Below are 15719 nucleotides of genomic sequence, written 5' to 3'. Positions count from 1 at the left end.
CAAAGAGTCAATATGTTTGGCATTTCTCTCCAGTCTCCACATCTGGTGTTTGTTGTTGATGCCCCAAAATGGCTCTCCATGAGCCCAGTGTCTGTGCCAGTTTCCTGTTTGGGATTGAATGAAGGTTGTGTGGTGTAGTTAGCAAGTGCGTTGTGCAAAGGCAGTGGGTGACCATCTTGCCCTGCTATAGCATTGGCAGGAATTGGAAAAAGAAAAATATGGTTATGATAGTTATTCTTTGCCTGATCCACAAATAAATTCCTCAGCACTGTCGCAAGCTGACGTTGATGTGCTAAATGCCTAAACTGATGTGTCTGTGATGGTCCTCTCGGTGGTACGACTAAGCTATCAGTATATATGTGTACGTGAACATGTTTGCGTATATTCATTGGAGTGGGAGTCGAGGTTATCACCCGGTCATGTCTCCACCCAGCAGCAGCCCCACCACAAGCATCTATCTTCATGAGAGAGCGAGATGGGGGTGGGGGATGGCGGTGGAGGAGAGCCAGCCACGCTGCCACTGCAGGGTCAGAGATTACAAACTCAATTGTGCTCTGCAGGCTGAGATGTCTGCTCAGCAACTTCCTGCTAGTGACATCAGAGGGAAGAGAAAGGGAGGGAGGCTGCCCCTGTCTCTACCTCCATTCATCTTCCTCGCTTTGTGTGGCGAATTATATACCGTAGTAGTAATCATGCTAACACCACAGCCCCTTGATTAAATGTTAACATTCATTTAAGGCTTAGTACCTTTTTAGGTAGTACTTAAAATAGACCATCTCTATTAAAAATCACTTAAATGCCATACTTAGTTGATCGCATCCCCAAGGGCTCTATACTAGGCCCCCTCCTGTTTTTGAAAAAATGCTGATCTGCAAGCTCACAACGCATCAATGTTACGATGCATTGCGAGCTTGTAGATCAGCTATTTTCGCCAAATGTTAGCCCCAGAATAGGATGCCAGTTCAAGTGGTTAAGCATTTTGAGTTTAATAGCTTAGAAATACAAATTTGTGATTGCAAGATTATGCTGCTGTTATAAAGATTTATAAAATAGTTTAGAACTAAATGTAATTGTTATATATGGTCACATTGTAACATAATTATAAGCATGCATCAGCTACATACTGTATTAATGTAGTATTCAATGATAAATAGACAACATTCAGCCATTAGATGTTTTACTTTTACACCACTGCATTATTGCATAAGGAAGGTTCGCTATTTCCTCGTCTCTCAAAAATAGCCATAAGAGCAGATTAACATGGATAGCCAGCTGTAATGAGATTTCATCTCATTTTGTTTCGAGTTGACTCTAGTTTATTACGTCAGTGTAGCCTCAGGTATAATACGCTACTTGGTTGTTATATACCCATGAACCATTTTTCAGTTCTTAGATTTTTTGTGTGTGCTTTTTTAAGGTTTTATTTTCAGATCAGTAAGTATAGAGAGACAAGAAACCAAGGGCAGAGAGGACATGCGAGGCAAGACGGGGGTTGTGTGTTGCCTGAGATAATCCAACCTATGGCATGGTGGCTGCATCAGCCCTCGCCGAGTGATAATTTGTTAATCGCTTTTTTAATCACAAAGACGAGAAAATAACATTTTATCAACACTTCACTTTAATAAATATTAACGTTATATTGTCAAGGAGGAATTGCTCTGGCAAATAAAATGGTAGTCCCCCTGGGATTTCCCAACAGTGTAGGGAGGATGTTGGCTTGAAACACTGCCTAGCCGCTACACAGCTATTCTGTGAGCTGTCAAATGCCGCCAGCTGTTTTCCGTTCTGTTTTGGTTCCTTTGAGCCTGGATAAACTCCAGTGTCCCATCAGCCGTGAATTTTACCAAACCGTACACAGCAACTGAGTTTCATCCATGTTTGACATGCTGAGTTCCTTATGTTGTTCGCAGTGACAGTTCAATGTGTAGTGGCACTTTAGGGGATGCTTATTGGTCACACTCAGGGAAAATAAAGGTTGGGTATGTGATAAATACATATACTTGCCTGTAAGCGAATTACTCTTTCCTCTGACCCTTGTCATGGAGCTGATGTGCATTTAGCAGCTGCTGGTCTCTTGTGAAAAGGGTGGGATAATGCAACAAGGTTGTCAAACACCTCTTACCAGTCTTACCAGAATAATTAATAATGACCTTGAACATTCACATTACAGCTAACTATATGAGAGAGAACAATGTGACTATGAAGGTCTTTTCATAAAAGCCAGGACATTATATACTCAGTTTTGACGCAAGAATCTATTGTAATTCACTGAACTATAAGTATCACATTTGTCACAATGTTATTATTGGGACATTTAAAGTCAAAGGTATTCATGCATGTTCAGCAGTCTCCTTTATTCATCTATTCAACTGTATGTAAAAAACATTACATGCATCTTTGTTAATAATGAAAGGCATAATCTCTAATGCACTCTCAGGAGCACTTACTCAACACCATGCTGGTTGCAGCTCACAAGCATTTGTGTTTGCACTTGGAATATATCAGTTGGATCATCTTATTGGCCATAAGCCCTAGTACTAACCCAAAGGCTTAGTGGAACCTAAAAATTCTCTTTGATAAGAATCTCCTTCTGCACTTCTTTCACAGAGTGCTAGCTGCCAGGCTGGAGACAGGAAAAAAGAGACAGTCATTTCCCACAGAGGCTGAGTGAATACAGATGGTAGGGTTCTACCCTAGCACCAGAAAATCTAAGCAAATGTTCACCTTTAGAGACAGACGTGTTCATAAACTTCCCACTACTTCTCAATTTCCATATTATGAAATCAAAATTCCTGCTGTGAAATGGTTTGTTACCTGACTTAAAATTGGATCCATTTTGCTGACAGTACCTGTGCTTAGAAAGAGCTGGATTTGTGGCACCGATAAAAGGAGGTTGGAGAAAATAAAACGTTTTAATGCCTCAGATTCCTTGAAGTGCTTTGAAGTCAGTTTTGAAAGCAGACGTAGTAATTGTCCACAGGGGGTGGTGGTGGTGGTGGTGTGTGTGTATGAGTGATTGTGTCAATGCGTTGAGGAAGCTTTATGCTTACTAGATGGCTGTGTCAATGCAATCTAGATGTTTTTTTGAGAGGTACTAACTCAATGATAAACTAGGCTAGTCATCATCAGCAGCAGTATGGTTACACAGGACTTTTCTCGCTGTCATAGAATACCAACGAAACCATGTTTACTACAAATTACTACCAATACCACTATTTTCCATTAAAATACCTTTTCCTGTGTACACATGTTACAACACTTGCAACATGTTTTTTTCCCTGATTTCCAAGCACCCTGTACTTATTAAACAGAGACGTATCTGTGAGTATGAGAGAGAACCCTTTACCAAGGAAAGGTTCCAGCAGTTAGTTACTTAGCTTGTTGAGTCTAAAAAGCTTTGACTGTTGTGAGGCGGTCTTGTTTTCCCTTCGCCCGAGGCACACCGCAGGAGGTGAAGTCATAAACATGGCTGGGAAAGTGGAACTGCACTAAGCGAGGAAGCCTGTGTAAATCTCGCTGTGAAAACACATGACTTCACTACACCTGTCATCAGTAATGCTAACTAAATGGCTAATGTGTCTTGCTCTTAACCAAGGTTTCTCTGGAAGTTAATCGCTATGTTTATCGAGCAATGAGGTAGAAAATAAACCATACTGCACCTCGGTCCTCAGTCTGCAGGAGAACTTTAATGAAGTTCTTCCTTTAGCCTGGGGGGGTGGATTGCTGATGACATGAAACCTTGTGCATTAACTGTACAGGGGCCAGTCGTCCCCAGATGGCCCTCAAGACTCGAAATTCCGGACTTAAACTGAACTCAACAGTAAAAAGTGGGCCAATTTTCATAGCCAACATCAGAAAATCTGACCATGGTTTAGCAATTGCTTTGTTTGTTTCAAATGTTTAATTGGAGTAAGTACTTAGGTTAAACATGCCATAGTTTCTCGCTGTCACTTGTTTCACAATAAGGGTGAGCAAGTAATAACTCAGGCTATTACTTTTTTTATCACAGCATAATCCCTTGACACAATGGAAGATAAAAGAAAAACCTTGCTCTGGATCTAAGCCCCCAATAATCGAGCGTGTCCTTGCATTGAGGGTATTAATAATGTAAAAATCTAAAAGCCAATGTTGGACACTCTTAAATAATTAATGTTCACTCTCCAACTTGACACCGGTTGATTCTGTAGGTGGAGTGTGTTAAGTTTTTTGTCAACATGTTTGCACAATTCAATATGCCTGAGCTTAGAGTGCAACAGACTGACTGAGCTACAATAGCTGAGACATCTATGTTTGTGTTTGCCAACTGCTGTATAATCTGCCATTTTTCATCCCGAGCATGCTGTTTAGATATAATTCTGTGCAGAGTTAGATTTTTTAAACTAACCTGTCTGCATTTATAGAATACAGGAATATATTTTGTTTTGTCTCTAGCAATACATATTTTGAACTAGAAAAAGTGGTCCTCGGAGCACAGGTCTCCGCCAGGTTAGGTAGGTTATTGTGGGCCAGCAATGTTCAGAATTTGCCAATCAGGATGGAATATAAAAAATCGGACGGAACCATCTTGATCACTTGACTATAGAGATAATGTGTACTGATGTGCATGATGTTTGGACAAAATGTGTAGGAGTAATATAAAAAAGAAAAATCATCCTCCTGTTGGCGCTATAATAGGACAATGTTAAAAGGGTGGCGTTTGTTCTTCAACGTAGTGCGAATGTGCGTGCAAAGTTCCACCGCAATCGGACGCTGCGTTCATGATTTGCGGCATTTTGTTCAAAATGGGCCACTCCTGCAAACTTTAGATGTCAATGATAGCCAATCAGGATGGAATATGAAAAATCAAACAGATCCATCTTGATCACATGACTATAGAGATCATGTATACCGATTTGTGTGAAATTTGGATAAAATATGAAAGCTTAATCTCAAAATATGTGTTTTACATAAATCGGCCTCCTGGTGGCGCTATAAAAGGCTAATGTGAAAAATGCAGGGCAGATGTCTTTCCTTGGCCTCTAGGGAGTATGTGTGCAAAGTTTCACGCCGATCGGTGCAGTTACAGTTAAAAACGCAAATTGGCCTTTTATAGCGCCACCATGAGGCTGATTTGAAAATGTTCAATGTCTTCCTCGGCCTAGTGGGAATGTGCGTGTGAAATTTCACGGAAATCGCAAGCTGCGTTCATGATTTGAGGCATTTAGTTCAAAATGGACCAATCCTGCAAACTTTGGAAGCCAACCTTAGCCAATCAGGATGGAATATGGAAAATCAGACAGATCTGTGTTGATCAAATGAATATAGAGATACTGTGTACCGATTTGCGTGTTGTTTGGATAAAATCTGTAGGAGTAATATAAAAAAATGGGTTTTGCACAAATCGGCCTCCTGGTGGCGCTATAACAGGCCCATGTCAAAAACTTGGGCCAGAGGTTCTGAATTGGCATCCAGGGAGTGTGTGTGCACAGTTTCGCAGCGACCGGGCCAACGGTGCCGGAGATTAGCTGTTCACAGACAGATGGACGGACGGACACACGGACACACGGACGGACGGGGTGCAAAACATACTCTCTCGCCATGCCTTTCGGCCTGGCGGAGACAATAAATTATAGTGCTGGTAGTAAACAAATCACATTCAGAATTTGAAAGCTGATTAACTGTCAAATTTCATTGACACAATTTGCACCACAAATGCTGTCATGCTGCATAACAAATACAACATTTACAGTATATGATGGAGGATACATGTGAAAATATAATATAATTCTATTTTTAACTAGAAAGGTGGACTCGGTAGAGCCCAAATCACCACCAGAAGGCATGCCCTAATAATGACTGTGTTGAATGCAGTTAATTTTTTGAAAGAGTTTGTATGTTTTTTTGTTCTTATGCGACCTTGATAAATGAGGGCCCTGGCCCACAGCGACTAAACGGGAGCGGTTGGCACCACAATGGGTGCACTTAAAACTACAAGTAAGATAATCCTTCATCACATTGAACCATCAACAGAAAATCGCCTACACACAATGACCAGCCTAAAGATATCATATCAGTCCTTCAGTAATTTATAGCAGCATAGTTGTAAAACAGAATATAACACTCACCTCTGAGTGAGAGTGGTAACTGGCATGCAGCATGTCTGTGAATCATAATGGTGCTCACATCAGGCTCTCAATCAAAAACCACATTTTTTGGTTTTATAATAATTAATTAATTTATGAGAAATACTAGAATTTTTGTCTAATCAGAAAAATATAATAATCATCTTTCATATGCAAATAGATGTATTTTTGGTGGGGGCAGGTCACACCATTCTGAGTGGGTGGGCCAAGCACTATGAAGCCAACACATATCAAGGGGCCTGCAGTCATGTCAACATCTCTCTAGGTCATTGGACCAGCGGCTTCTCCAGTCATCATGATCCTGCATACATCTGGCTTGTACTATCAGCTCCCACATCTTTCTTTAGTACGTCCACGTAGGTAGGTGTGGGATGCCCTTGTGATCGATGCCCATGTGTTGAAGTTTGCCGGCAGCTGTCTTCTCACTCACCCTTGGTAGCCCACCATACAGATGTTTGTTCATCCGAGTTGATGTTTAGTACTGCACATAGATAGTATTCTGGTGTAGCACCCATCCAGGGACTTCTGTAGGGCAGGCATAGTGAGAAGAAATAATATATTTTAAAGGTCTTAATAGCTAAACGGGGGCATGTATTTTAAGTTGAACTGTGTTGCCGTAGAGATTTCACATTTGCCAGAAAATGGTTTTATTTCATTGGATGGATACAGTGAAAACAGGACTGACTACATTGTTGCCCACAGTTCCTAACACTTTCAACCCCCCCATGGGGTGTATTTCTGAGCTTATCGCTCAGAAAGAACGCATCTGTTTCTTCATTCTCTGGGTGAAACCAGCCTTGACAGAGTCAGCTAAGCAGTATTTCATTTTTTTATTTTCTTTGACATCTTGTGGGAGGCAGTTTGCTTTCTTTAGGTATGTATCTATCTAAATCTCTGCCTCTATTTGGTTCCCTCGCCTTACGCTCCTTGTATCCATCTCTTCCATCGTGTCCCTTTGTCTTTATCTTTTTTCTTGTTCTCTTTTCCCCCTCTATGCTTCCCTCCCCCATAGCCCACCCTCCTCATTTTTTAAAAGCCACATGCTCCCAGCCTGTCTGGCTCAGTTGCACACTGCCAATGAAGGCCTTTTTATTGGGCTGAGATTGAGTGCAGCCAAGCAGGGCCTGGCCAGGACTGAGGCTGGGGCCAGGCAGCCACACAGCCTCAGTCTCTGACTGCACAGCCCACTCCACATGCCTGCTCTGGTCTGGCCCCATCGCCCAGAAGGAGATTACTTGTCTCTGCTGCCCTTAATTGCCGACAGCAGCTGAAAAGAGCCAGGGAGAGAGAGGGCGAGAGAGCGAGAGAGAGCGTGTGAGAGAGAGAGATATTTGTATAGAAAGGGAACAGTGTTGGCTTGTCGAGCTGTTACTTGACAAGCTTAGACTCAAAGGTTTGGGCTCCTGCTGTCAAACGCTGGCAGTACGCTAGTTGGCTTTATTGTCAAGGATGTTGTTTTCCTCAATTACTGGTCTTAACTCACAGTATTTTGGACTGTACTGGGAAAGAGTATCTGGAGAGCTGATACAAGATTCACACACTAGTCCAAACCGCAGTAAAGAGGGCTTTATTATCAATATCTGGTCTACCTATTGGAGCCATTGTGCCCTCTTCCAACCCCCTGAGCTACTATTATTAGCCACAGGCATCTCTGCTATGGGCTGTGATTCTCCCCTGTTCAAATGAACTTGTGAATTTCATATTATTACAGTTGGTTATTGCCCTTCTGGCCGTATACCAGCAAATTGAAAAGAATCGGTCGTTTATTGAGTTGGCAGAGCCTCTGATGTGAATGGAGAAGCTGCTAGGTTTTTTCACCTCCTGCTTTTGCTCTCCTGTGTATATAAGGGGTTGTGTAGGTCTTCTTGAAATGCATTGAAAGACATAAAACACCTTTTTTTCCTTTCTGTCTATGGGAAAGAATAAAGATTTTGCTCTTTACTGCAAAAGAAAAAGTAGTGATTCAGTGAAAGTGCCTACATGCATACATTCTCTCTGCTTTCAGAACTGTTTTCGGCATGTAGCATCTGTAACTAGGAATGTTCTTGAATATACATTTTTTAATCATGTAAACAGAATTGTCGACTGCCAGTCATGACATTTCCACATTTTCAAGTTGCACATTAATTTAACCATGTGTTAATTAATATGAGCTAATTAATATGGCTGTGTGAGTTTATTAGGGAAGGCAATTATTGAAAACAAACTACAAAATGAGCATATAATTACGTACTTGTTGATATGAAGAGAACATTCTTCTCTGGTTGAAGTTAGTTAGGTGTTGCTTTTTTCCCACTATGCAGTCTCCGGTGGGTACATCTGTGAAAACAACGCTTTACCCCTCCCTATATCTCCACGCTTTTACATAATACATTCATTTACCTTTCACCATATACAGTATACAGACTTTTGGAATCTTGCTTTTCCCATTTTAACAGGGTTTGCAAAAGTTTTCCCAAATAATGTCAGGGAGTGGTAAAGAGTTGACCTTGATTTCCTGCAGTTACATTAAAATTGTCATGATTGCCCAATCGGCCAGATGCTCTTGCTTAATCAATTGCAGAATGACGTTTTTCTGTTGCCTTTTTTCCATTTTCACTTTTTCTGTTCCCACTAACATGCCAACTGGCAGTTTTATTATCTTTTTGTAGCACTTTGTAAAAGTGTAAGCCTAGTGACTACTTTAACATAATTCCATGTGCAGAAAATGTGCGTTGTGACGATAATGTGATTGTTCCGTTCAAGGTGGTGCTCCTGCTAACTGGCATACAGCTTCAGAACTCTTGTGTATCAAAACCCACTGTACTACCCACAATGCCTCACAGTTTAAATTTGACCTGTGTTACAAAGCAACCAATTAGGGTTGCACCAGTCAATCATACTAATCCAGAGGTCATCAACGGAGGGCCCCGACAGTCCTCAGGGGGCAGTTATTGCAGGGGGCTGCCAAATCATTGTTTGATAGTGAGTTTTATTTTAGTTTATTTTGTCTGGAAATGCACATTAGCATGAATCCAACATAAATTATTATTAACAAAGATAAATTGTAAAAAAAAAGAAAGAAAGGAAAAAGGAAATTGCACAACACAAACAAATCTATGAAGTCATCAAAGCTGCAGCGGTACTTGGAGACAACCCATAGCCTCTAAAAAGAAAAAAACTGTGGAATACTTCCAAGCTAGTCTCAAGACTAGCTTCGGTCAACAGACATTGATGAGACAATCAGCTAAAATTGGTGAACAAGCTTTGAAAGGCTCTTCTCAAGTTATTCTTTCAATTGGTCAGGAAAAAAAGCCATACACAATTGCACAGGAATTTAATATTGCCTGCAGCAAGTGATATGTGTAAAAGTTAACAATGTTTGGTAATGATGACTAGGCTATGTTAATAAACTGAAAACTATTCCATTGTCGGACCCAACCACTGCTCTACTACCACTCTGAGGTTTGATGGCTTTCACAAAGAACATGTCACAAGTTCTGGACTTGCGCACATCTATTTAGGAGTTTTTACTTCTCCAAAAATGCACAAAGCTGGCATCATTCGGTGATGATGTCTGGGTCACTAAACCAGATTTAAAAAAAAATCTGAGTTGAACCGACATACTGTAACAGTTCTATGCAATGCTGCAATACACATGCCATCCAGCTATATGAGAGAATGGAAGGCTTTAAAAAAAAAGGCCACCCATCATAATTTTTATAAAATATAAGTTTGGGGTCCTTGGTCTGAAAAATGTTATTGTTGACTGTCATTGACTGTCTTACATCCTATGTTCAATTGCTTTGGTAGAAATTAAACTTTTCAGTTGCTTCTCACTTAACTCATTCACTGCCACAATTATTGCTGGCCGCGTTTGCCCACTGCCAGAGATTTTTCATTTAAAAAAAAAAGTACTCAGGAGCCGAGATACAGAATTTTTAAGTTTTAAGTTAACAAGGAAGTGGATGGGAGTGTAGATCTTTAAACAATCATATCTCCTTGGTCTTTGGGTCAAATTTGAAAAAAAAACTAAAAAAAAAAATTACGTTTTTTACGTCAGTGGCAGGATTGGTAAACGGGACAAATTACGTTTTTTACGTCAGTGGCAGTGAATGAGTTAAGCTTTGTAGGCAAGGGGGAGACAGTCCACTATAAGGATTTATTTTGCGTCTGTCCGATTATTCGTAATTATTTCTACTTTCTAGACTTAAGCTCTATCTATCGATCGTTCAATTCAATGTAAGTAGACCGGTGCCTGATATGTTTTATACTTTTGAAAAATTTATGAATTTTATAATGGAAGAATGGGGCTTTGATCGGTCTGAAACCTTGCCCAAATTTGCCCATAGATACTATGTCATAGATGTCACAGGCTGGCCACATGAAGCCCAAGATCCACATTTGAGCCTTGCCGTTTCCATGTGGATCCCGAGATCGAGATGATTTGATTTTTCATACAGAAACAAAGTGTGCTTTTACTGTACATGGCATGCCGGAATCAGAGCCGTGCAGTGAGACACATCAGCATCAGCGCCTAGTGTTACACTATGCTGTTTAAGATGACAGCAGTTGTCTGTAGATTCTACACATTTACTACAGGTTACACATTTATTAAAAAATACACCAACACAAAATAGACTGACGACGTAGAAACTGCAGTTGCTGCAGTGCTGAAGCATTCTCTTTCACAGAGAGAAAAAGGCTGATTATCCAAATAAGAAGAGCATGTTACGGTTGTATAACCCACTCAGTTGTTCAGATCAAAGCTCACTTCCAGACATAATTTCACATCGATCTATGGAGTATAAAGTGTGAACATGACATGGATGATTTTACAGTTAAAACTATACATGTACAATTGTACAATTAATTGAATACTTATTGTCAACATAGTTCCAAGGTAAATGCATTTAAGAATTACTTCATTCATTATATCGGACTGTCCTGAAGCTTGTCTACAATTTATTGTTGACATGTCTACTTTAGCTGCATAAGATCATTTCTGATGTATTTGAGCACGAGTGTTTGAGTAAGCTGACTCGTCACACAGCCACGATATTTCATGCCTTTTTGATTAACGTGGTATGGAAACAATTAGATGGGGGAGGGGGGAGGCGAAGCCAGTATATTCCAGAGCTTTAAATGCTAATTAGCAAATGGAGGATGAAAGAGCAGGCAACTGGCTGGGTTTCACATGAGCACGCTCAAGCCCCGGTTACAGCTTTGTTCATTTCATTTGAATTTAGAAAAACCACCACCATTTTGTTGGGTCGGAACACCTCAGACAACACAGCCATCTTGTTTAACGTGAGATTTCTTTGCAGTGATTTCAAGTGGAAAGATTCTAATAGTCTGTTTACCAATATACAATTCAGGAGATCATTTTAAGATTAAAAAATTGTATAGGGGTGCCTTTATTTTATTTAAAAAGATACATGTGTAAAGTACATACCGTGGGACATATGGTTTAATAGAGCCAAAGAGGGCAATGATGAGATGTGCTATCATGTTTTTTTGTTTGTTTTACTATGAATGCATTGTTGCTGTCTTTTGTTGAAGCTACTGTAGGTGCACATTATTTTCAGTTTTACTCTTATTTGGGGATTGTTTTTTTTATCTATAGTTTCTAGTAAAGGCCCTTTCAAATTGGTTGAAAAATGCTAAGTAGTTTGCAGATAGATTGATCATGGACTGTCAAGACAAGTTTCTAACCGGGAGGCTTAGACTGCAGTCTCTTCTGGGAACATCACTTTAAGTTGACTCATTCTAAATTTTTAGTATAATCCCCGCCAAGCTTTAATGATTTTGATTGTTCACATCTCTTATCATTCAGCAGCAGTATTACTGCCACGTGGAGATGGACTGTAGTCTAGAATAAATATCTCAAATATCAACTCTCTCCAGTTTGTCAGGGACCACACAGATGGTTTGCCGGCTCTTTCGATTTCCCTTAAAAGCCCTGAATTTGTCACAACCTTCAGTGCTCCTTAGAGGGAAATGGAGAGGTTGTGAGTAAGAGGTGGGGAGACAGGAGTAAAGCGTGCTGTCATGAAAAGCTGCCGCTTCCTGGATGGCTAGATGCAATCATGGGCACTATCTGATAGCGCCGTAGGAAATTGGATGAGCCCAGAGCTGTTGGCCACCAGTGATGGGAAAGATGACTCCTTTGTCATGAAATGTCAGTCATTTCCCCACTCTCACCTGAGAGACCAATCAATAAGATGGAGAGAGCTAGTCTCTTCTAGGCTTCTGCATGCTGTGGGCTGCTGTCAATTATGTAGTGCAACACATTTTCTCCCAGGCAGGAATGTGATGATGACATGGTATAATATACATAATTGTGACATGGAAAGGAGAGAATTTGACTTACAAACAATGTCGCAAAAATATTATTTATTCAATTATAATATATTGGTGGTGATACATATGTATAATTACATTTTGGTGATGGTGTGTATCATATTCTAAAAGACATGGCATGATGTGTACTTTATAAGCTACTCTTATTATGTGTTTAGCTGTACAACAATTTTGCAATGCTGAACAATTACCCATACCTATTAATTTATAACAAACATGACATATTTCCGTAGGCATAAGACACACTATATGTGACGCAAAGTCAGTGGACAGACACCCTTTCTAATTAGTGTTTCTAATTAGTTCCCTTTGTTCCAGTGAATTGACATCTTAATGGTTCACTACAATGACATTCTAGAGACATTTGTGTGCTTCCAATTTTGCGGAAACAGTTTGTGGAAGGCTGTTTCCTGTTTCAGAATGTCTCACACTCCCCCATACAGAAATGTTTGAGATGAATAAGTAACAGCTACTGGCCTGCACAACACCATAACCATAAATCTATCAAACATATTTGGAATTAATTGGAATGCCAAATGCTCATTAATGGTCTAAATTGACATGGTTTTGGTCCATATTTTACTACTATAACATTCTCCACTATTATGTACCGGCAAAACTGTGGGAGGAGTAGCGCTGCAAATGTTGTGGTTTATCTACTATATAAAGGTGAACAAAAACAATAGTGTTGGTTGTCTAGGCAACCACAATATTCGGTAATGGTGTCCACTGACTTTTGGTCATATAGTGTACCTCATGTATGATGTGTCATCCAATGTCATTATTGCTTGCACATACTACATGAATCTATTTAATGTATATAAAAAATTGTCTGTCCTTTTCTCTCTTACGAATGACATCCTAACTGTTGTATACCCGCAGTTCCCTGATATCAGCGAGGAGTCAGCTTCTCCATTCGTCTTCATCTGCACCAACCCCCAGGAGCTGGTGGTGAAATTCCCCATGAAAGGGAAGCACAAGATCTGTAAGTCTTTCTTTTTTCATGTCAGAGGAAAGTGGAGCTGATGGAATTTGCCTCAGTCGTCAGAGTTTTTTTTTCTGTATTCTCAGACAAATTCATGCATAAATGGACGTGCAAAAGAATCTTGCAAAGCACAGATCCTGACTTAATGTTTAAAAAATAGTCGCACACACACACGCGCACACACACACGCCACACCACACCCCACACACACACACACACACACACACACACACACACACACACACACACACACACACACACACACACACACACACACACACACACACATAAATCCTCTGCAAGAGCCATCTGTAAGGACAGGATTTTGCTGTCAGGTTGCCTGGGGGACAAGCTGGGGCTAGATGTGCAGTGTTGTTGGTGTATTGTGTGATTTATAATAGGACTCAAACATATTTTCCCCCTGCTGCCATTGCCGCCGCCACTGCAAAATGATGTACCTGCAAGCTCTTTTGTTAATATTTCAAAACCCTCTAAAGGCTTGAGAGGGTTGTTTATGCAGCTGTGCCTGTCTCTGATCCTTCCAGATCGATGGAGAGAGCATTTGAAAGACTCTGGTAAAAAGCTTCAGGAGCCATGCCCTTTTTATGCTGGAAAGGATGAGAAGTGTTTGGCTTCTGTATTTGTGAACAGTTTAAAATGTTTGTCGAGTGTAGCACTTACACATGGAGCAGAGCAGTGGCTGCTGTGTAGGCTCAGGCTAATCATTAATCAACTGATCCAAGCCTAGCCAGGTCTCTAATTCATCATTAGCTTTGTACTGCATTATCATAGTACAGAACATTGTTTTTGCAGAACTCTTTCCTCAGGGAGAAATAGATCTATTTGGGGAGAGCTATCCCTTTTAGTGGTTACTTGTAGTTGTAGATTATTACTCTAACTGTGCCTGCTTTTTACCTGCAGTCTACTTATCTGACTTCAGTAAAATATCAGTGTTCATTTAACTCTGACTGAGAGTATACAAATGGATAAATTAACATTGATAATGTTATTGTGTAGTGATCTCCAAGAGGGCAATCTGTGGCTCTCGCACAGGTCTGCACTACTGTGTGCAGAGATTGTTAAGCATGTTTAGTTTTTTTTAGATTAGGTGTTGTAATGTCAAAGCTGTTGGCCTATGATAGCATTGTTTGAGTAACAGAGCGCAAAGAGCTACAGAGTGGTGGAATAAATGCAACTGTTTGTTGTAGCAGCATTGGATGGCAGAAATTATGTTATTGCATGTAATTTACAATTTAGGCATTGATAATGTTGTTCTTCACAGCGTTATCATGTACCAGGAGGCACATCCCAATAATAATACTAATTACTTACAGTACACTCTGATGCAGTAACATCCAATCTATCCCTCTCTGTCTCTCTGCTGTCAGGTGCGCAGGTGATGACTTCATAATAGATCATAACATCTAATTTGGTGAAGGGGGGGGATTCTAGTTTCTGCAATATTTCTGGCATTGTTTTGTAAAACAATAGGCCCCTCCCACAAACATTGGAAGCCAATTGTAGCCAATCAGTATGGAATATCAAAAATGTCTATGATACACCTCCAGAGATCATGGGTTGCAATTTGTGTGAGTTTTGGACAAAATATGTAGGAGTAGCAGAACAAATGTGGCTGTAAATCTAATTGAGATTTGCATCATGATCCAGGAATCCAGGGATAATATTTTGATTGTACGACCTGCGGTTCAAGAGTTACTGTATAGACCAAAACGTAAAGTGGGTTGGTATAGAGCCACCATGAGACCGATTTTAAACATTTTGGGGGACTTCCTTGGCCCTGTTCCGAAAACACAGGCACACACATACGGGCGAAAACATAATCTTCGTCCCCGGCCTTTAGCTGGAGATAACAACGACATACAGAGAACAAGACGCCCCCCTCCCCTCATCAAGTATGACATAAGATCAAAATGGCCACTGCCTGAATATGGTTAATCCAAGACAACGCTGTCTTTTTGAACATGCTCTGTTGGCATAGCAACTGGGACACTGTAAGTGAAAGTGACTGTTGGCAGCCTCCCAGAGAACAGATGAGTTTGGCTGGGAATTCACCAGGAGGGAAATGAAGAGCGATCTGTAATTCAGTAGGCATGGAGATTCCATGTAAAAAACAAAATATCACAGATATACACATTACTACAACAGCGTATTAGGACCATTGTAGGTACTGTATAAAAACACGAGGGAGAAAAAACGTCTTCTAGATGAAAGTTGTAAATTCACGCCATTTGTTTATTTGCAAGACAAAA

The 15719-nt window shown here is 40.4% G+C and overlaps 1 protein-coding gene across 2 annotated transcripts in view; it reads left to right on the top strand.

Moving 5' to 3' along the window:
* Window positions 1-15719, top strand: part of trip4 (thyroid hormone receptor interactor 4) — a 77214-nt gene that overhangs the window by 15352 nt on the left and 46143 nt on the right. For both annotated transcript variants that reach the window (XM_080430220.1, XM_080430219.1), the window contains exon 12: window positions 13347-13449. In XM_080430220.1, the coding sequence (XP_080286346.1) occupies window positions 13347-13449 (103 nt within the window). The remainder of the gene's footprint in view (window positions 1-13346; window positions 13450-15719) is intronic.

The sequence above is a fragment of the Gymnoscopelus braueri genome (assembly GCF_963280865.1).
Source record: "Gymnoscopelus braueri genome assembly, chromosome: 1".
NCBI lineage: Eukaryota > Metazoa > Chordata > Actinopteri > Myctophiformes > Myctophidae > Gymnoscopelus > Gymnoscopelus braueri.
The sequence above is the reverse complement of the archived record's forward strand: the minus strand, read 5'-3'. Positions and strand labels throughout refer to the sequence as shown.